Here is a 22,006-nt window from a genome sequence, read left to right as displayed (position 1 = left end):
CCCAGCGGCCCCCTGCGTACCAGCGACACCCCCCTCAGTAGCCCCCCGCGTACCAGCGACAGCCCCCCGCATACCAGCGAACCCCCCAGTGCCCCCCCACATACAAGCGAAACCTCAAGCGGCCCCCGCGTACCAGTGACACCCCCCCAGCGGACCCCCGCGTACCAGTGACACCCCCCCAGCGGACCCCCGCGTACCAGTGACACCCCCCCCAGCGGACCCCCGCGTACCAGCGACACCCCCCAGCGGCCCCCTGCGTACCAGCGACACCCCCCTCAGTGGCCCACCGCGTACAAGCGACAGCCCCCTGCGTACCAGCGACGCCCCCCAGCGGCCCCCCGTGTACCAGCGAACCCCCCAGTGGCCCCCCACATACAAGCGAAACCTCAAGCGGCACTGTGTACCAGCCACCCCCCCCCCCCCCAGTGGCCCCCCGCGTACCAGTGACACCCCCCAGCCACCCCACAGTCTGTGCTGAAGTCGCTCTGTGTCCTGCTCTCCTGCTGCTGCTACCACCGCTCAACCGCTCACACGCTGCTGCCACCGCTCAACCGCTCACACGCTGCTGCCTCCGCTCAACCGCTCACTCGCTGCTGCCACCGCTCAACCGCTCACACGCTGCTGCCTCCGCTCAACCGCTCACACGCTGCTGCCTCCGCTCAACCGCTCACACGCTGCTGCCTCCGCTCAACCGCTCACACGCTGCTGCCACCGCTCAACCGCTCACACGCTGCTGCCACCGCTCAACCGCTCACACGCTGCTGCCACCGCTCAACCGCTCACACGCTGCTGCCACCGCTCAACCGCTCACACGCTGCTGCCACCGCTCAGCCGCTCACACGCTGCTGCCACCGCTCAACCGCTCACACGCTGCTGCCACCGCTCAACCGCTCACTCGCTGCTGCCACCGCTCAACCGCTCACTCGCTGCTGCCACCGCTCAACCGCTCACTCGCTGCTGCCACCGCTCAACCGCTCACTCGCTGCTGCCACCGCTCAACCGCTCACTCGCTGCTGCCACCGCTCAACCGCTCACACGCTGCTGCCACCGCTCAACCGCTCACACGCTGCTGCCACCGCTCAACCGCTCACACGCTGCTGCCACCGCTCAACCGCTCACACCCTACTTCTGCTGGCGCTCTGTGTCCTGCTCCGTCTCCTGTTGCCGGAGCTCCTTCTCCTGTTGCCGGAGCTCCTTCTCCTGTTGAGGGAGCTCCGTTTCCTGCTGTAGGCGCTTCATCTACTGCTGCCGGGGACCGCGGCCTTTCCAGGTACTAGTGGTGAGCGGCCGATTGTTTATATTTTGCAACAGCGCGTATATACGCCGCCAATAGAGAACAACGGGATCGCTCATGAATAATATGTGGCAAAATAGAACAAAAATAGTTTTTTTTCTACTCGCGTATTACGCAATGCATACACGCAAATGTGAGCGAAGCGGCATAAGGCAATGTATTACCGCGTATCGCACACATGACACTGCTGTGAGCCCGGCCCACAATGGCTCCCCCGGACTCCCAGTTCTCTGACCTCTGAGCCCCGTAACTTAGTTTGTGATGGCTTCAATCTAAAGAAAAAAAAAGTGTTAAACGCCAAAACCTTATTTACAAAAACAGTGAAAAAACGTGAATATGAAACTGCAGACGTCTGCTTAAAATGCGTGGATTTTCTATGTTTTTTCACATATATTTCTCGTGTACGTAAAATGTGTGTCAGAAGCAGCGGATCTCCCTAGGAAGTAGCAGGCGGTATTTGCTGCGGATTCGCGGTGTGAACGCTGACTGCGGATTCTGCTTTGTCTGCATAATCTAAAGTGGTGAAAAAACCCTAAAAAGCATCAATTATGGGCAAATCGAAGTTTAGTGCTCCCTGCTGTAACGAAGACCCGCCCACTTGGCAATGAATGTTGTCGCCGATCGCAGTAGGCCTCATTAATCAGATCTGTTTCTCAGGAAATCAGGCCTCGTTGCCCGTAGCAACCAGTCCAACGCCTGCTTCTTCCGCTGCTGAGGGAAAACGAAAGCAGCTCTGTGATTGGTCGCTGGCGGCCTGTGAGACAGTTTAGATAAAGATGGTGGTTACTATGGCCCCGGTCACATTTAGGGCCCGCTCACACCGGCGTGCTTTCTGGCCGCCCTCAGTGCGTATTTTTTACTGACTGAATACGGACATCTTATGGCTCATTTAGCTGAACTGCCGATGTCACACGCAAAACAGAAAATGGCGGCGTGTCTCATTCACGGAGCGCAGTCGCCCATAAAAGACTGTGTGCAGCGGGAAAAAAACGGCAGCGAGCGCGCATGAGTATCCGTGTTTACTGCGGGTTCTGTGGTAACTGACATCACTGGGCGGGCTTACATTATCACAGACACGTGAAAAACACGAAACACGGATGTAAAAGCCGCATGGGTGCGCTAAAAACACACGCAGACAGAACCGTGCATCTCTCATGGACCAAAATTACATACGTCCAGAGGTCATGCTGGGGGTTGTAGTGCTCTATGTATACAGTATAATAGTGTATTATGTAATATCCGGCGGGCGGTCATGCTGGGGGTTGTAGTGCTCTGTGTATACAGTATAATAGTGTATTATGTCATGTCCAGCGGTCGGTCATGCTGGGGGTTGTAGTGCTCTATGTATACAGTATAATAGTGTATTATGTCATGTCCGGCGGTCGGTCATGCTGGGGGTTGTAGTGCTCTATGTATACAGTATAATAGTGTATTATGTAATGTCCGGCGGTCGGTCATGCTGGGGGTTGTAGTGCTCTCTGTATACAGTATAATAGTGTATTATATCATGTCCAGCGGGCAGTCATGCTGGGGGTTGTAGTGCTCTATGTATACAGTATAATAGTGTATTATGTAATATCTGGCGATCGGTCATGCTGGGGGTTGTAGTGCTCTCTGTATACAGTATAATAGTGTATTATGTCATGTCCAGCGGGCAGTCATGCTGGGGGTTGTAGTGCTCTATGTATACAGTATAATAGTGTATTATGTAATATCCGGCGGTCGGTCATGCTGGGGGTTGTAGTGCTCTATGTATACAGTATAATAGTGTATTATGTAATGTCCGGCGGTCGGTCATGCTGGGGGTTGTAGTGCTCTCTGTATACAGTATAATAGTGTATTATATCATGTCCAGCGGGCAGTCATGCTGAGGGTTGTAGTGCTCTATGTATACAGTATAATAGTGTATTATGTCATGTCCGGCGGTCGGTCATGCTGGGGGTTGTAGTGCTCTATGTATACAGTATAATAGTGTATTATGTCATGTCCAGCGGTCGGTCATGCTGAGGGTTGTAGTGCTCTATGTATACAGTATAATAGTGTATTATGTCATGTCCGGCGGTCGGTCATGCTGGGGGTTGTAGTGCTCTATGTATACAGTATAATAGTGTATTATGTCATGTCCAGCGGTCGGTCATGCTGGGGGTTGTAGTGCTCTATGTATACAGTATAATAGTGTATTATGTCATGTCCGGCGGTCGGTCATGCTGGGGGTTGTAGTGCTCTATGTATACAGTATAATAGTGTATTATGCCATGTCCAGCGGTCGGTCATGCTGGGGGTTGTAGTGCTCTATGTATACAGTATAATAGTGTATTATGTCATGTCCGGCGGTCGGTCATGCTGGGGTTGTAGTGCTCTATGTATACAGTATAATAGTGTATTATGTCATGTCCGGCGGTCGGTCATGCTGGGGGTTGTAGTGCGCTATGTATACAGTATAATAGTGTATTATGTCATGTCCGGCGGTCGGTCATGCTGGGGGTTGTAGTGCTCTATGTATACAGTATAATAGTGTATTATGTCATGTCCGGCGGTCGGTCATGCTGGGGGTTGTAGTGCTCTATGTATACAGTATAATAGTGTATTATGTCATGTCCGGCGGTCGGTCATGCTGGGGGTTGTAGTGCTCTATGTATACAGTATAATAGTGTATTATGTCATGTCCGGCGGTCGGTCATGCTGGGGGTTGTAGTGCTCTATGTATACAGTATAATAGTGTATTATATCATGTCCAGCGGTCGGTCATGCTGGGGGTTGTAGTGCTCTATGTATACGGTATAACAGACGTGTATTATGTTGTGTCCGGCGGTCGGTTCTGCTGGGAGTAGTAGTCCGTGTTCTGTTTTTTACTCATTATTGATCTCATCTACGGGTTCCATCTGGTTTTATTTTTAATATCCCCAACATTTAACCCTTGCACAGCTTCCACCAGTGGCTCTCGGTTTCGGCAGATTTACAGCATTTCGTGCTGGAAAACTAACGTAATGGATAATTCTAATCTTTCCAGCAAAAAATGCCAAAAAACACAAATCTGCTGAAAGAGAGACCTTTTAATCTTCGTTTCAGCAGATTTGATAAAGGGCAGCGGGCGGCGCCGTCCAGGGGGTCAGGTTTTGGGACAGAATCGATAATGAGTGAGCCCTTAAACTGTCGGTGACTTTCCTCTCCGGCACATATTGAACGTTCGCTTCTTCTGCAGTGTTTGCTTATAAAGCACGGCCCAACGCGCTTCAGGTTGTTAATTGAGCTCCGTTAATGACGAGCAAATAACATTATGTTTCCATCAGCTTTCATCTTCCCGGCTGCCTCAGCAGGAATGTCATACCTCAACGCTTGTTATGGGCTGCCTGATACAGCGGTGTGAGGCCTGCAAAAAAACTAAAATATAAAGGTGTTCCCACTTTTAGCCTATTTCAGACAATTTATGAGTCATAATGGGAGTAGGGGAAGTCAAGTATTTGGTCAAAAACACTTCATCCCCCAGAAGACTTTGTCGTTTTGCTGTAAACCCCATCCTGCGGTTCCATCTCCGGCAGATCTGTAAATGATGAGAGTTGTGGTGATTAGATGAATGGTCTTGTCACCGGAGGCCCTAAAAGTGGTTCCCCCTTGGCCTATAAGAGGCTCTCGGAGGCTCCTTGTGTGTAGTGACCTCTTCTTCCGCTGTAGAGCTTGTTGGCCACTAGACGCCTCTACGATGCAGAGAAGAGATTTCACCCTGTAACCAGAGTCTACGAGGGGCGCATTATTGGGGTGTGAGAAGCTGGATGGTCATATCGATGAATTGGCCCCCACCGGACGTTCTAAACAGACTGTTAGTGGATGTTGGGACCAGTGGATATGTGAGGGCACACAAGGTGACCGGGCTCAGGACGCCCCCTACAGACCATCAGTAGAGAGGAGCATCTGACCAGACTGTTAGGGGGTGTTGGGACCAGTGGATGTGTGAGGGCACACAAGGTGACCGGGCTCAGGACGCCCCCTACAGTCCACCAGTAGAGAGGAGCGTCTGATTATCCAATAAGCACCAGCAGCTCTAAGGCCTCATGTCCACGGGCAAAATAAGAATTAAAATCCGCAGCAGATTTTAACTCTTCTCCTGCCCGCGGATCCGCACCCCATAGGGATGCATTGACCACCCGCGGGGAGATAAATACCCGCGGATGGTCAATAAAAGGGATTTTAAAAAAAATGGAGCATAAAAAAAATCTGGACCATGCTCCATTTTCATGCGGGTCTCCCGCGGGCTTCTATTGAAGCCTATGGAAGCCGTCCGGATCTGCGGGAGACCTAAAATAGGAATTTAAAAGAATTTACCCATACGGAGCGGACCGGGAAGGTCTTCTCTTCCTCACGGCCGCATCTTTCTTGCTTCGGCTCGGCGGATGTGCCCGGCGCATGCGCACAGCACGTCGGCGACGTGCCGCAGCCGTGACAAGTTCATCCGCCGGCCGAAAAAGAAGATCCAGCCGTGAGGAAGAGAAGACTTTCCCCGCCCACTACGGATGGGTAAATTCTTTTAAATTCCTATTTTCAGCGCTCATGTCTGCGGGGCAGGAGGGACCCGCTGCAGATTCTACATGTAGAATCCGTAGTGGGCCTGATTTTCCCCGTGGACATGAGGCCTAACTGTTTCAGTATCCAGAGATGGGGGGCGTCATCGTTGCATCACTGTGTCTGTTAGAACCACTTCCAGGTGCTTGTCTGAAGGGCATTTAATCTCACTGCCCCCTTACATGTACAACCTCTGTCCCCCGCTGTGGCCCCCATTACTTGTACGGCCTCTGACACCCGCCGTGGCCCCCATTACTTGTACGGCCTCTGACACCCGCCATGGCCCCCATTACTTGTACGGCCTCTGACACCCGCCGTGGCCCCCATTACTTGTACGGCCTCTGACACCCGCCGTGGCCCCCATTACTTGTACGGCCTCTGACACCCGCCGTGGCCCCCATTACTTGTACGGCCTCTGACACCCGCCGTGGCCCCCATTACATGCACGGCCTCTGTCCCCTGCCGTGGCCCCCATTACATGCACGGCCTCTGACACCCGCCGTGGCCCCCATTACATGTACGGTCCCTGACACCCACCTTTGCCTCCTTTTGCAGTGATGTTGTGAACGATGAAACTGGACGCTACAGAGTGGTACTGGGTTGTCTTCAGCAATGAATCCAGGGTTACTTTGGGTGCTGACGGCGGCCGTGTTCGTGTCTGGAGACCCCGGGGTGAGCACCTCAATCCTGCCTTTGCAGTGGAGCAGCACACTGCCCCCTGCTGGTGTGATGGTCTGGGGGGGCCATCGCATACGACAGTCGGTGCCCCCTAGTAGTAGTACGAGGACAATGACAGCTCAGCGATATGTTCAGGACATCCTGCAGCCACTTGTGTTCCTCTCATGGCGGCTCTCAGCAGGATAATGCTCGGCCGCACACACAAGGGGGTCACAGGAAGCCGATCCGCGGTAATATGTGGGCATTGAAAGGCACGCAGTTTTGAGGTTTCCTTCACACTTGCGGGTAAGAATTGCAGATTCTACGAGCGGAATAAAAATCGCAGCATGCTCTATTTTACCGCGGAGTCCGAGTCGTAATGCCCATTGTGCTCTATGGCTGCAGTTATATACGCAGCCCACCTTACATACGGGCTGTGGCTCCCCACGTCGCCACTAAGCGACGCCGCAGGAATATGCAATACAATTGCACGCCGTACGCACGGTCACCGGACGCACTCACAGGCAGAATCCGCTGCAGGCCTCCCGCATGCATAATCCGGCCCGGTCATGTGAGCCCGGCCTTATGCCACCCCTCACAGTAATAATACCCTGCTCAGTAATCAGGAGTGTCGAAAGTATTCTTTTTTTTTTTTCCATGCTTTGGGAGAGTTAGCACATGTAGCCTGCCTGGGACTCCACTGCAATACCTGACACAGCCCATAGAAATGAGTGGCGCTGTTTCCAGAAAAAAATCTCTTTCTCTTCCCATACTACCTCTTCTCCGCCGCTGATCTCTGCCAGAGCGTTTGCAGCTTTTAGTTAGCGGCTCTCCTCGCTGACTCATGCAGGGGGGTCATGAATTTCTGACTTTGAAGTATTTTTAATATCTCTGGGTGTGATGAATGGTCACAATACCCGCCGGAGAGAACATTCCTGGCAGATAGAGAGCAATTGTTATGCCATGAGTGTTACTGAAAACATGGAAAGGAAATAAGAAAGATCTGTCACAGGAAAGAATGCCCGGATCGGAAGGTTTTAATCAATCACAAACCTGCATCTACATAGAAAATTTATTAAAGGGGCGGTCTGCGGAGCGTCTGCTGAGTGCTGTATAAAAACACTGAAAGGTCAGACTCCCTCATCTGGTCCCCGCAGCTCCCGGTACGACAATGCCCGGCATGCCACTGCACCCTTCTGCCAGCAGTGACATCCCAATATAAGGACATGTGACCGCTGCACCCAGTTAACGAGTGCGCCAAAGTTACATGCAGCAAGCACTTGGCTGCAGCGGTCACATGACTCTGTGATGGGACATCATCGTTGCAGTCGGAAAAAGAGTGCAGTGGTGGTTTGGGCATAGGGTTGCCGCCCAGTCATTGCCCCAACAGCCTGGCCATTAATTACGTTCATAGGTTGATGCCAATATTTATTTTTTTACCGGCAGTGTTAAGTACCAGTAAATCCATTCTGTGGCAGGGTGGCAGCGCTCCCCTACTCCGGGCTCATGCCCACAGCCGTCGTGGATTTCTGCTGCGGGAGTACTGCAGGTGTAAACAAAACGTGGCTGCCAGCGATCGCGGAAAAATGCCCTCTCTCCCCCCCTCTCCCTCTTCCCCCCCCCCCTCTCCCTCTTCCCCCCCCCCTCCCTCTTCCCCCCCCCCCTCTCCCTCTCCCCCCCCCTCTCCCTCTCCCCCCCCCTCTCCCTCTCCCCCCCCCTCTCCCTCTTCCCCCCCCTCTCCCTCTTCCCCCCCCTCTCCCTCTTCCCCCCCCCTCTCCCTCTTCCCCCCCCTCTCCCTCTTCCCCCCCTCTCCCTCTTCCCCCCCCCTCTCCCCCCCCCTCTCCCTCTTCCCCCCCTCTCCCTCTTCCCCCCCCTCTCCCTCTTCCCCCCCCTCTCCCTCTTCCCCCCCCTCTCCCTCTTCCCCCCCTCTCCCTCTTCCCCCCCCTCTCCCTCTTCCCCCCCCTCTCCCTCTTCCCCCCCTCTCCCTCTTCCCCCCCCTCTCCCTCTTCCCCCCCCTCTCCCTCTTCCCCCCCCTCTCCCTCTCTCCCCCTCTCGCCCTCTCCTCCTCTCTCCCCTTCCCGCCAGACCCAAAATTTTCAAATGACACGCTGCGTCGTAGCGGGGAGGAGCCAAAAGCTGGGGTGGGGTCGAACGCGATTTGATGCTCGTTCGAGTAACGAGCACCATCGAGTACGCTAATACTCGAACGAGCCTCAAGCTCGCCAGAGTATGTACGCTCAACTCTACTCATCACCTGTATAATCACATGCCGTGTTAAGCCACGCCTTCTAACCACGCCCCTTTTACCCTGGCTGGTATTTTCTAACTGGCCACCACTGTAGCGGGAGCTGCGTGGATCGCGTGAGCCGAGTGCGACTTTTATAATGTGTTTATTAATAAAGTAATGAATAAAAAAATTACCTGAAATCGCTGCAGAATGAATTGGCGCTATACCGATAAGTCCCCCTCCCCCTCTTATACAGCTCTGGGCGGCCTTTAACTTCATTCGTGCTCCCCAGACCGTCCCTTTAATTTCTATGTGGAGGAGTTCTTTAACTTTTAACCTATGGCACCGCAGCTCCCAGCATTCCCTGACAACAACCGGAGAGTGGCAAGGGCGGAGCCCAGCGGTAACGTACACATCTATGAACAGGAAGGACCCCGCTAACGAGAGTTTTTAATTGCATGTAAAAAAAATTAAAAACTTTTATAAGTACAGCTGTTGAAATAAGTTGAGCACAAGGATGCAGCAGTGAACAATGGGCGCCTTATCCTGGTTGCCACGGTTACATCCAGGGACTCCTATATGTATCGCCGCAGTAATTGGGTGTCTTTTATTCATATTTTATTGGGAAAACCGATCAGGGCGCGCGCTAAACTTAACCTTTATGTTACGCCGGCTCAATCGAGCGTAAAATTACCGCAGATAGCCCCGCAAAATGATTGAATCGCCTCGTGGATTCTACGCCACAACAGATCGTGGCGGCTTTGATGGACAAATGAGTCCGATGCGCTACTAGATGGGGCTGTAATAAAGTGGCCGTTCACTGTCTACTAGTCTTTCTGTCTGTCTATCTTCAGCAAATGCCCTCTAGTGGTGGCTTCCCAGCGGTCTCTTAGGGAAGCCTTCCTGCTCTTCTAGAAGACCTCCTGTATTTCATGCATAATCTGGGAGTCTAGCCAAGTATGATATTAAAATATCTAATCTATACAAAGGAAGAAGGCACGGTTACGTGTTTACACACTCCAGGACATCACCGTGGCAACCAAATAACAAAATATTCATCTTTAACCTACTGACTTCATTTAAGGGCGATGCTATATCACTAGGATGTGCCTTCCCTCTCTGATCGGTGGGGTTCCCCATCATCATCCTTGGGATTCTCCGGATCAGCGATGGGAATACTCCTCCAGACCAACTGCCTGTACTGTATTCGTTGTGGACAATCCGCAGTCTAATACAGAACCAGCAAACCTCATCTACATACTATGGAAATCAGCTGCGCATAAATTAAAAAATGACAGCATATCCATTTATTGTGTGGATCCGTCACTGATTCCTGGCGGAACATCCCCAATGATTTCAATGTTTAGGCCAAATTATGCCAAAAATCTACTTGTACAAGTACACCGTGCTATCGAAAGTAATTGGACACCTGAGCAAGGAGGAAAGGTAGTATTTATTTCCTATGTTAATACTCAGTGGGGCTCCCTTGGCCCTAATGACATTGGATACTCTCCGTATCATACTTTCTGCTAACATCTTATACACTTCAGCTGGTATTTCCCTCCACTCACCCTGCAAACGTCTGGTGAGTTCTCCCACAGAAGATGGATGTTCATATTTCCTGAGCCAACGTTTCAGCTCTTCCCAAAGATGTCCAGTAGGTTCAGGTCGGGACTCTGTGCAGTCGTTCCAATCATGGAACATCCACATCCTCAAACTAATGTAAAACTGCTTTGTATTAGTGACGAGGCGCGTTGTCTTGTTGGAAGTATGGCCGACCGTTCCCAAACTATTGCCAATTTGTCGGCAGCACGTTATTGTCTAGAATGTCAGGGTCACCTCTGTGTTCACGGTTCTTGTCACTACAACCAACGGACGGAGACCATGCCATGTAACACATCCCCAGACCATAATGGAACCTCTGCCCTGCTTAACTGTTGGCACAGTATACTCAGGCCGGCGGCGTTCCACAGGATCCTCCACACCCAGGTACCTCCATCCGATGTGAAGATGGAGTAGTGCGGTTCATCACTCCATGGAAAAATTCTTCCATCACTCAACTGTCCAATGACGGCGCTCCTTGCACCATTGTAGACGGACCGATGCATCTTCTTTGAGAGAACTTGCCTGATGTTTGCAGGATGAATGGAGGGAAATACCAGCTGAAGTGTATCAGACGTTAGTAGAAAGTATAAGATCCGATGTCATTAGGGCCCAAGGAGCCCCACTAAGTATTAATAGATGGAAATAACTACTACTTTTGTTTCTTGCTCGGGGGTCCAATTACTTTTGGTATGTAGGATAATGTATTATAGCAGATTTTTGACATATTGTAAGTCGAGATATTGAAACTACTATTTTACCAGCTGCTTTCTTTGTTATATCCTCCTCTGTCGTCCACCGTACTGATATCTGCTCTCCTTTTTATAGAAGAGAAAACCTATTGATCTGAAGTTCGCCATGGGTGACATGATAGAGAAGCTAAAGGAGAAATGCGCCAACTCCAAAGTAAGTGCATCTACTACGTGCCTGTACCCTGTCGCCTCACATCTACATGTCTGTACCATGCCGCCTCGCATCCCTGTGCTGCCTCGCCTCTCCGTGCCTGCACCCTGCCGCCTCTCCGTGCCTGCACCCCGCCGCCTCTCCGTGCCTGCACCCCGCCGCCTCTCCGTGCCTGCACCGCGCCGCCTCGCCTCTCCGTGCCTGCACCGCGCCGCCTCGCCTCTCCGTGCCTGCACCGCGCCGCCTCGCCTCTCCGTGCCTGCACCCCGCCGCCTCGCCTCTCCGTGCCTGCACCCCGCCGCCTCGCCTCTCCGTGCCTGCACCCCGCCGCCTCGCCTCTCCGTGCCTGCACCCCGCCGCCTCGCCTCTCCGTGCCTGCACCCCGCCGCCTCGCCTCTCCGTGCCTGCACCCCGCCGCCTCGCCTCTCCGTGCCTGCACCCCGCCGCCTCGCCTCTCCGTGCCTGCACCCCGCCGCCTCGCCTCTCCGTGCCTGCACCCCGCCGCCTCGCCTCTCCGTGCCTGCACCCCGCCGCCTCGCCTCTCCGTGCCTGCACCCCGCCGCCTCGTCTCTCCGTGCCTGCACCCCGCCGCCTCGCCTCTCCGTGCCTGCACCCGCCGCCTCGCCTCTCCGTGCCTGCACCCGCCGCCTCGCCTCTCCGTGCCTGCACCCGCCGCCTCGCCTCTCCGTGCCTGCACCCGCCGCCTCGCCTCTCCGTGCCTGCACCCGCCGCCTCGCCTCCCCGTGCCTGCACCCGCCACCTCGCCTCTCCGTGCCTGCACCCCGCCGCCTCCTTCCATTGCTTTCTCTTGCTTGTTTTGCACAACATTACAAACTGCCGGGGAAACTGTTATGAAACACTTAACTTGTAGGGTTTGGACACCATTCAAGTAGTCTCTTTGCTCCTTTTCAGTCCTCTGTCATTTTCTGTATAATTAATGGGTTCATTGGGGCATATTTAACTCAGTCGCTAAGGAACACAACATACACTTCTACCAGCTGCCTTACATGGCAAACGTTCTTTGGCAATAAAAAAAAACGTCTTCCAAACTAATAAAATCGCAGGCTTTTCTTGATTCTTGAGGACTGAAAACAGATTTCATATTGTTTTTACTCAAGGGGTGCGTTCTCCTGCGCTGACTGTTCCCCCCCACTTAGGCTTTTTTTGCCCACACTTCTCGCTGTGTGTTTCCATCTCACATCGCTGTTTACTACACTATCCTGTCCTCCAATTGTCAGCCGGAGACCAAAGTAGTCTTTGTTTGACTCATTAAAGGGGTTGTGCCAAGTTATAAAGTTAGCCCCCTAACTATGATTGATGGGGTGTGACTGCTGGGACCCCCAATGATTCTATAGAGGTCACGCAGGAATGCCATCACTCCATTCATTTCAGTGTCAGTGCAGGAGATTGCGGAGTTCAAGCGCTTCAGCAATCTCCTCTGCTGTCATTGAAGTGAATGGAGCAGCGGCACACCTGCGAGATCTCCACTCCATTTATTCGGGCACTGACCGGACCCCCGTTCTCCAGTTCGGTGGGGGTCCTAGCAGTTGGAAGTCCACCAATTATAAGGATAGAGCCTATCCTCTGGATAGGGGCTAATCTTATGACTTTGGACAGACCCCTTTTAAAGTCTATGGTTCCATTCAGAATTCTATTTGAAGACAGTTTTCGGTGAATCAGATGGAACCCTGAAAGGCCCAGCGAAGTGGGCAGCACTGTATAAAAGGAGCCTAATACACTTGGCATGAGAGGAGTGGGGGAAGGGAAGTGACAACTACTCTGACCACATATGTGGTATAGATAAAGTCTTTGTAACCCTTGACTGTATGTCCAATCAACCATTAGCTGGGTCAACTTATTTTAAAGGGGTTGTCCAGCTCTGAAGATTGATGAGCAATCTTCATCATGTAATGGATGATAAACGTGACTGACAGGTCAAGTTAACTTATAATGGGGTCCATTGTGGGTTCTGTCATGGTTTCCATTTTTTGGCCTCAAAAATAATGCTGCCAGAAGTGGCAGAACCACAAACCTGACACCTATGTGCATGGTAACTTGAGTCTGAAAGGGGATAACGTTTCTCCTTGTGGAGAGCTCCATACGAGTATTGGGAGTCTTATGGGCTATGCAATGGTCCCTGGGAAAAAGCCATGCAAATGAGCAATAGAATATTGCATCCCCAGCATCACCTATGGGAAGGTAGCTACCCTAGTAACCAATATCTGAGCTTTTAACAGGATTTGCGACATGATTAGAAATGTAAGCCAAAACAGCCATCTTTGGGGCTCTTGCCCCTCATCAGTGTACAGTAGACTTCATCAACTGGAATTGGGGAGTAGTGTTTTTACTTGTGGAGAAAACAAGAAATGTACAGGGAGTTCTACAAGCCATGCTGGCAAAAAATATGCCAATAAGTGATGGGATCAGTGCCTTAGGTTCGACGTGTGGTATTTTTTGGGGCGCTGCCCCATTTTAATAAAAAAGCTATATATGTTGCACTGGTAGGCAGACCGTGCAGAAAGCAGCAATATTAGGAGCATACCCACACCAGAACAGCTCAGTCAATAAATACAGTTCCAGACTAGTCTGATAACATAAGTACAGCACCAGAGCTAAGCTCAGAACATAAATACAGCACCAGAACCAACCTCATAACCAATACAGTAGCAAAGCTAAGCAGTTGTGTTGCAGCAGGGTCGATGGGCTGACATTGGCACCTTGGAACTTTAGAGGGGAAGAGGCAGAGTCTAGAGGAGTCTGATTCATGTAGCTTTAAGGAGGAAGATCATTTTGCCGTGTGAGCCTAAGGCCGCCTGCAGACGGGTGGAAATTCCGCAGCGGGATTTCCCGCGGAATTTCCGCCCCTGGAAGCTGCCATAGGATTGCATTAGCAAGCGTAATCCTATGCAGACAGCCGCAATTTGGCCGTGCAAAATCTCGCGCGGCAAACAAATCGCGGCATGCCCCGCACAGAAACGTCACTCACCGTCCGCTCTGCGCCGGCTGCCCGGCAGCCGGCACATGAAAGAGCCAAGGCCGCGGGAGAGGTGAGTGCCCGCGCTGCTCTCTGTAGACGCTCTGGTCCCGCTGCGAGAATTCTCGCAGCCAGATCCAACCCGGCTGTCTGCAGGCGGCCTAAGAGAGGCGATCGCCTATATCCACCTGGTGCCCCCCTACAAGCTGGTGGCTGGCACCCTGTTCAAATGCATGGGTCGCACATAGCTAAAGCTGGCCATGGATGGAATAATGACAGCTACCTTCTTACGGGTGGCGCTGTGGAGGCATTATTCCATCACTCATTTAATCAGTAATATATACATCAAAGAGTGACCTTGACCTCTTAAAGGAACAGTTCCCTTCTAGAAGTAATCTCACAATCTTTATAACCTGCATGGTGCATAAGCTAGGACATTTACTGACACTATCATTCAGGGCTCATTCACACGGGCGCATTAACGCTCTTATAAACCCCATCGACTTGCATTGGGGTAATCACACATGCGTATTTACGCATGAAACCAGTGGGGCGTTCTTGCCGTTTTTTTTTTTTTGCATGCACTAAAAAATGCAATAGTAATGGAATACACACTTTTGTCCCATGGAAACGCTGCGTATTTCACAGACTGTAAGCGGATCTGCCCATGTGGATGAGCCTCACTGACTGTTTTCTGCCCGTCTTTCCTTGCTGATGGTTGCCTCGCCTGATCCTTACATTTTGCTAACGATGATTTTCTCGTTTCTGCGCTCAGCATGCTCTTCCATTATTTGATTGGTCCCCGCAGGATAAAGGTTTGAGAGAATTGATGTTAATGTAGGTTTCTAATTGATGTGTTCGCTTCCCATTAATGTTTGATTGATCGGGTTAGCGACGTCGGATGCTTCCTCACCGCTCTGCCCCGCTACTGATAGATGGATTTGGCCAATTGAAAGGTTCTCTGGAAGTCAAAATTCTGAAAAATTGCAAATTGAAAGTCAGTGTAGGACGGAGCCTCTCTGGGAATGAAGTTTCTGCTCTCACAGAGCTGCGGGATCTCCACTCTTCACAGCTTGAGAGCAATGCAGATCCCGGCTCCGAAGGCACGGCTGACAGCGGGATGGATCGCTTGCTGCACAGCCGGGAATGGAGGAGAAAATATTAGGAAATAGCAATACTATGAAATCATTACAATTCATACTTAACAATAAGAGAATCCTAAATTACGAGATTTGTAAGCCTCGCCCCATTCCACTAGGGCACACCCTCCAAAATCAGGTGTGCATTAAAGGGGTTGTGCCAAGATGCCGTATTGGCACAACCACTTTAAGCTCATACTTTGATAGCTAATGAGTGATGGAATAAATGCTTTCACAACACCACCTATTGGAAGATCGCTACCCCAGGAGCCAATATCTCAACATTTTAAAGGGGTTGTCCAGTTGGAAACTACTGATGGCTCAAGCTTAGGGTAGGACATGAATAGTATATCAATTTGGGTCTGTCGCCCAGTATCCCTGCTAATCAGCTCTTCTCTTGGCTTGTGCACTGAGCTGATTTCTGCAGGAAGTAGACAGTTCTGTTGCCAGTGCAGTGGCCAGGCTTGGTATTGCAGGTAAACAAGGGAATTGTAACTTTATGTGTAATACCAAGCCTGGCCACTGCAGTGAGAACGGAGCTGTCTGCTTCCTGTAGAAATCAGCTTGGTACACAAGCACATTGCCCGGTCAACAGCTGATCATTGAGGGTCCTGGGTGATAGACCCTCGCTGGTCTACTATTGATTTCCTATTCTAACGGTGCACCATCAATAGCTTACAGCTGGACAACCACTTTTAAAGCGATTTACCTAATTACCGGAAAACATTCCCCCCTATTACTCCGACATTCTTGCAGTGTTAGTTGTAGAAGATGATGTCACTGGATATCACTACTGCAGCCAATCGGAGGCCCTGGTGTCACGGCCCAATTTCCTGTCTCACATCCCAGGTGTCCTAATGTCAGCAGTTTGGAACGGTGACATTGCCGCCTCTGATTGGCCTCAGCAGTAAGGTGATACGTGGGGACATCATCTTTTTCAACAAACACTGGGAGGACAGCGGGATGGCAGCGCTGGATCGGCATAGCAGAGGTCAGGTGACTACATCTCCTTTTGTTATTTTAACACAGTTGGAGATATAGGGAGAATGTTGTCCAGTAACCAGACAACCCCTTTAATAGGCCTTGCAACAAGACTAGGGTTTTGAGATAGACCAGAATAACCATGTACACACAGCTGTTTCGGGGTTCTCGCCCCTACTCTGCACTGATAAGAGGCGAGAACTTCATGGGTATTCTGCTTTTGCTTATATCCATAGTCATGCTGTAAGAGCTATTAAAAGGTCTGATATCGAATTATAGGGTAGCTAGCTTCCAATAAGTGGTGCTGTGGAGGCATTATTCCATCACTTATTTGCATAGCTTTTTCCCAGGGAGCATTGCATGACCAATGAGACTCCCTACACCACTGTGGTGCTCTCCACAAGGAGAAACATTACCGCTCAGGACTGAAGCTAAATAGAGTAACACTTATAGTATTATTATATTAGGGAACTGCTATTTAAAGGAACCCTCTGGGCGCATGGTCATACGAGTATGATCACAGATAGCGGGCGCCAATCAGCTGTTTTACCGCATATCGGCATGGTTTTTTAAAACTTCTTAATCTTGCAGAGAACACGTGTGATAATTTAGTCATTATCCCTTTCATTATATGCTGACAGATGGCAGAGGGTAGGATTTAGAAAAGGCGTGGGATTTAACTTTCCTGTTCTCCTATTACAGCTAGATCAGCGAGGGAGGACTCCTGTTAGTCATTTCCCATAAAGGACTTGTCTGGTTGTAAACTATTGATAGCTTATCCTCAGGATAGGCCATCAGTAGTACATTGCTGGGGCTTTTTGCCAGAGAACCATGCTAATCACATGTTTGCAGTGCCAATGTACGCATACACAAGGAAGCAGACAGCTCCGTTCCCACTGCAGTGTCTAGGCTTGGTATTGCAGACATAGTTGATTTGTGAAATGAATGGGAACTTGGCCTGCAATACCAAACCTGGCCACGGCAGTGGGAACAGAGCAGTCTGCTAACTACATGCAGAAATCAGCTCAGTGCACAAGTGCACCCACCCAGCAAACAGCTGATCTGCAGGGATCCCAGACAGCAGACCCCTGCCAATCTACTAGTGATGGCTTATCCTGAGAATAAGCCATCAGTAGCTTACAACTGGACAACCCCTATAAAGTAGTCAAATGCATGAGAGAAAAGTTGCGTGACTTGACCAATTTTAGGCGTTTGGGATGACTATTAGCTGTAAAAGTAAACACAAACGGTTGTTCGCAATGGCCAGTTACAAACTATAGTCTGCCAAAGTTGTCGTCTGTCCGGTTGGAAAATTTCAGCCAACTGTTGCCAAAATTGCAAGTGTACGGCGCGATCAGCCAAATCCGGTCAATCGTGCCATACCTATAAAATAAAGAAGCCATAGTCAACTCTTAACTGTCCCCTGGTCTAGCACAGGAGCCCCAGTCACTCCTGCAGTGAACCAAGAAGCTGGTAATAGTCATGCGCCGTTCTTTGTGCATGTGACTACTCAACCAATCGCAATGAATGGATCATAACCGCCAACAGCTTCTTCGAGCTCCATAGTGGCAGTGACTGGGGCTCTAATGGAGGTGCTCTGTGACCTGCCTTATCCAGTGGCTTCCAGTAGCACCATGCTTGGTGTTAGAAGGTAGCGCATGCGCAATGCTGTGTGCAGCACTATTCAATGGAGGCCGTTAATGGACGGGACAGGTCACGTGACCCTCCACCAATGGTCATGTTGTGGATGGGAGTGCCATGCTGGTTGTAACATTGACCGTGTCAAGGAGAAGACAACAGTGCTAATAATTACGCTCTGTAAGGATTTGTTCAGACGGGCGTATGCAATTTCAATCTGAAAAAATTGAGTTTTCACTCAATTTTTTCTGCGTATGTGCGCCTTTTTATGTCTGTGTTGCATACGTATATCATCTGTTCTTCACACGTGCAAAAACATTTTAAAATACAAGACTGTGCAAGCGATGTCCGTTTTGTCACAAGTAGAGATGAGCAAGCGTACTCATTTAGGGCGATTTCGCAATCGAGCAGCGCTTTTTTCGAGCAACTGACTACTCGGGCGAAAAGATTCGGGGGGCGCCGGGGGTGAGCGGGGGTTGCAGAGGGGAGTGGGGGGGGGGGGGAGAGAGAGAGAACTCCCCCCTGTTCCCCACTGCTACCCCCCGCTCCACCACGCCGCCCTCCGGTGCCCCCCGAATCTTTTCGCCCGAGTAGTCAGTTACTTGAAAAAAGCGCTGCTCGATTGCGAAATTGCCCTAAATGAGTACGCTCGCTCATCTCTAGTCACAAGCCATAGAAAATTAAGAAATGCATAAAATGATGATAACTGAAGCCATGTATAAACAGGCATGAAGTGGCCTACCCCAAGGGGTTTCCTGGTTACAGAAAAGTAACACATTATTGCAGGATCAGACTACACAGGTTTTGTTTGTAGTCTGTAACCATGGAGACAGAGGACTGCATAGGCGCTGTATGCACACAACAAGAGTACATTTTTGTACTTTTAGATGCATTAAAGCAAGGTAATGGTACAATTAGATTAGGGGCTCATTAGACATCTTTAACAAGCACCAAATGGACCAGTTATTGGGAATACCAGTTCATTAACTCCCTAAAGAAATGGCTATCTTGAGTTTAAGGCAGATTCACTTCCAGGGTTCGCAGTCTTCTCTTTCTGTCAGAAAATGTAAGCCGCTCTGGAATGTACACTTTTTTTCTGCCAAAACCCAACACTCCTAGATATGAGGGTGGCCTGATAGATCCACCGTGTCTGATGATGAACAGTTCATGTTATCACTGGCACTTCTAGGCGCTGGCCACGTGTGTGGGAGCAGTGCGAATTTCTTTATCATGATGATAGAAAATTGTGCCTCCCACTTTCTGAAATTTTCTGCATACCAGTAATAATGAACCTAAGGGTCAGGAAGGGTATGGTTTCTCCTTAAGGAGAGCACCTAGAAGGTGTGAGGAGACTTGTAAGCCCATCCATGCTCCTCTGGGAAATATGCAAATGGCAAAATGTGACAATGCCTCTACAGCGCCACCTATTGGAAGGTAGCATTCCTGCAAGTCAGTGTCAGTAACCCCACAATGAAAAGGGTGGGGAACATGGGACCCCCATTCTGGAGATCAGCGGTGAGACCCGTACCGATAAAGTTATCCCCTATCCTGTAGATTGGAGATACCTTAAAATTCTGTTACAGCCCCTTTAATCAGGTAACCCTTAGAGCATGAATTTTGTATGTACAGTATTAGGTTGGCTGAGGTAATAAAGACAGAAGCTATGGCTTCCAATTTCAATGGTGCCTGGTTTTGATAGGTTCTCTTTTTCTAAAGAACAGCAGCTTTTTTAGGAATTTTTGTATATCTGTAATGACTACCTTCACTCAAAAGTAGATACTTTACCTGGTGTTTAGATCTAAAGGGTTGCCTGCTTCAAATAATACTTTTTTGGGGGAAAGGGTCCCAATGATAAGCTGATAAGGCTGTCCTATATTTGGAACCCCCAGTGATCAACTGTAATCAGTGATTGAACCTAGCAGTAAGTGTGCAATTAACCTACAGCATCCCCAGAGGAGAAATTAAGCATTGCATGGTTTCTGTAGAATGCTTAAGTACGTACACCTGGTTTGGACACCCTACACCCATTTAGAAATAACTCACTATCCGATTTATTCACTTAGAGGTAAGCACCATACTGTTAGAGTAGATGAACTAAACACACTAGTAGGGGTGAATGGGTTTGTGCATTCAGGGGTTTTTTGTTTTTTTTTACTTTTTAATGCAAGAATGTTAATGTAAACTGTTTTTTTTTTCTTTTTGAAACCCCAATAAAAAGTATTTTAAAAAAAGCATTAGATGTTTTCTGGAGGACCCAGATAGGGAAACTTTTTTTGACTGCTCACCATCCCAGCTAATTAATGGAGGCCAGGAGTGAGGGACATCCCTTAGTTGACTCGATATGCGATACAAGGGCATTTAAAATGTTTTTTTGTTGCATCAGCTGACATCTTTGTCACATGTAATCCACACTTACAAGTAATCGTCTCCCATTCTTCTGAAATGAATAGACGGCTCACAAAGTCAAGTCATTTTGTTACCCGCTTGTCCTAAGCTCTTCTTTTCCTGATATCTTGCAGATCACACGGGCTGAGCTGAAGGTTTTCATACAGAAAGAGTTTGATCACATGAAGAAATTGGTGAACGAGGAGGAGAAAAATGCCTTGCACTTTGTTGATCTTAAGGAAGCTGTGGCCTCCGCTCACGTGACCGAGGTCCTGGCCGAACTCAATGTCCACATGTCCAAACTAATGGCAGAAATGGCTGAGATCACTCTACAACTCAACAGCTTTAATCAACTGGTAATGCAAAAACCTGAGGTAACCATACTTGATGTGCCCGTGTTACACTCTTTGTCAAAAACAATCGCGCCCCTAGTTGTCATTTTGCTGCAAAACCCATCCTGCAGTTCCATCTCAGGCAGATCTGTAAATGATGAGAGTTGTGGTGATTTAGATGAACGGTCTTGTCCCCGGAGACCATAAAAGTGGTTCCCCCCTTGGCCTATAAGAGGCTCTCGGAGGCTCCTTGTGTGTAGTGACCTCTTCTTCTGCTTGTGCAGAGCTTGTTGACCACTAGACGCCTCTACGACGCAGAGAAGAGATTTCACCCCGTTACCAGAGTCTGAGAGGGGCGCATTATTGGGATGCGAGAAGCTGGAGTGTCCATGAATTGTCCCCCACCGGGCCGTTCTGACCGGACTATTAGGGGGTGTTGGGACCAGTGGATGGGGGCACACAAGGTGACCGGGCTCAGGATGCCCTCTACAGACCATCAGTAGAGAAGACCATCTGATCGTCCAACAAGCACCAGCAGCTCCGACTATTTCATTGTCCGTCATCCAGAGACAGGGGGTGCCATCATTACACCCCTGTGTGCAGTGACACACTGCCCCAATAGTGTGATGGTCTGGGGGGCTATCGCATACGATAGTCGGTCACCCCTAGTAGTGGTTCGAGGGACAATGACAGCTCAGGTATATGTTCAGGACATCCTGCAGCTACATGTTTTCCTCTCATGGTGACTTCCAAGAGGCAGCAGGATAATGCTCGGCCGCACACACACGAGGGTCACAGGAAGCCCCCAGAACATTTTCACACTTCCTTGGCTATCTGGTTGCCAGATTTATCACCAATAGAACATGTTTGGGACCATCTGGGACACCAACTTTGACAGCTTATGAGTTTGCACCATCTAGAGAGTTGGTTACAGCAAATGTGGAGCGATACGCCGCAGGATACCATACAGAACCTGTATGCCTCCACTCCCCCCCGTATCACATCTTGTATCTGAGTTAGTTGTGGCCCAATAGGGTACCAGAGCCTCCATGACCGCCTGTATCACATCTTGTATCCAAGTAAGTGGCTCCCAATTGGGTACTAGAGCCTCCGTGCCTGCCTGTATTACATCTTGTATCCAAGCTAGAGGCGGTACAACAGGGTACTAGAGCCTCCATGCCCACCTGTATCACATCTTGTATCCTGGTTAATGCCGACCCAACAGGGTACTAGAGCCACCATGACGCCTATATCACATCTTGTATCCAAGTTAGTGGCGACCCAACAGGGTACTAGAGCTTCCATGTCCACTCGTAT

At 50.1% G+C, this 22,006-nt stretch overlaps 1 protein-coding gene across 3 annotated transcripts in view; it reads left to right on the top strand.

Annotated features, from left to right (window-relative positions):
• Positions 1 to 22,006, top strand: part of TRIM44 (tripartite motif containing 44) — an 84,894-nt gene that overhangs the window by 3,075 nt on the left and 59,813 nt on the right. For 2 of the 3 annotated variants that reach the window (XM_066583493.1, XM_066583492.1), the window contains exons 2-3: positions 11,166 to 11,243; positions 20,492 to 20,731. In XM_066583493.1, coding sequence (XP_066439590.1) covers positions 11,166 to 11,243; positions 20,492 to 20,731 — 318 coding nt within the window. The remainder of the gene's footprint in view (positions 1 to 11,165; positions 11,244 to 20,491; positions 20,732 to 22,006) is intronic. The other variant, XM_066583494.1, reaches the window with a different exon arrangement.

Source organism: Eleutherodactylus coqui, chromosome 11, assembly GCF_035609145.1.
Source record: "Eleutherodactylus coqui strain aEleCoq1 chromosome 11, aEleCoq1.hap1, whole genome shotgun sequence".
NCBI lineage: Eukaryota > Metazoa > Chordata > Amphibia > Anura > Eleutherodactylidae > Eleutherodactylus > Eleutherodactylus coqui.
Note: the sequence above shows the minus strand (reverse complement) of the source record. Positions and strands in the feature narration are given on the sequence as shown.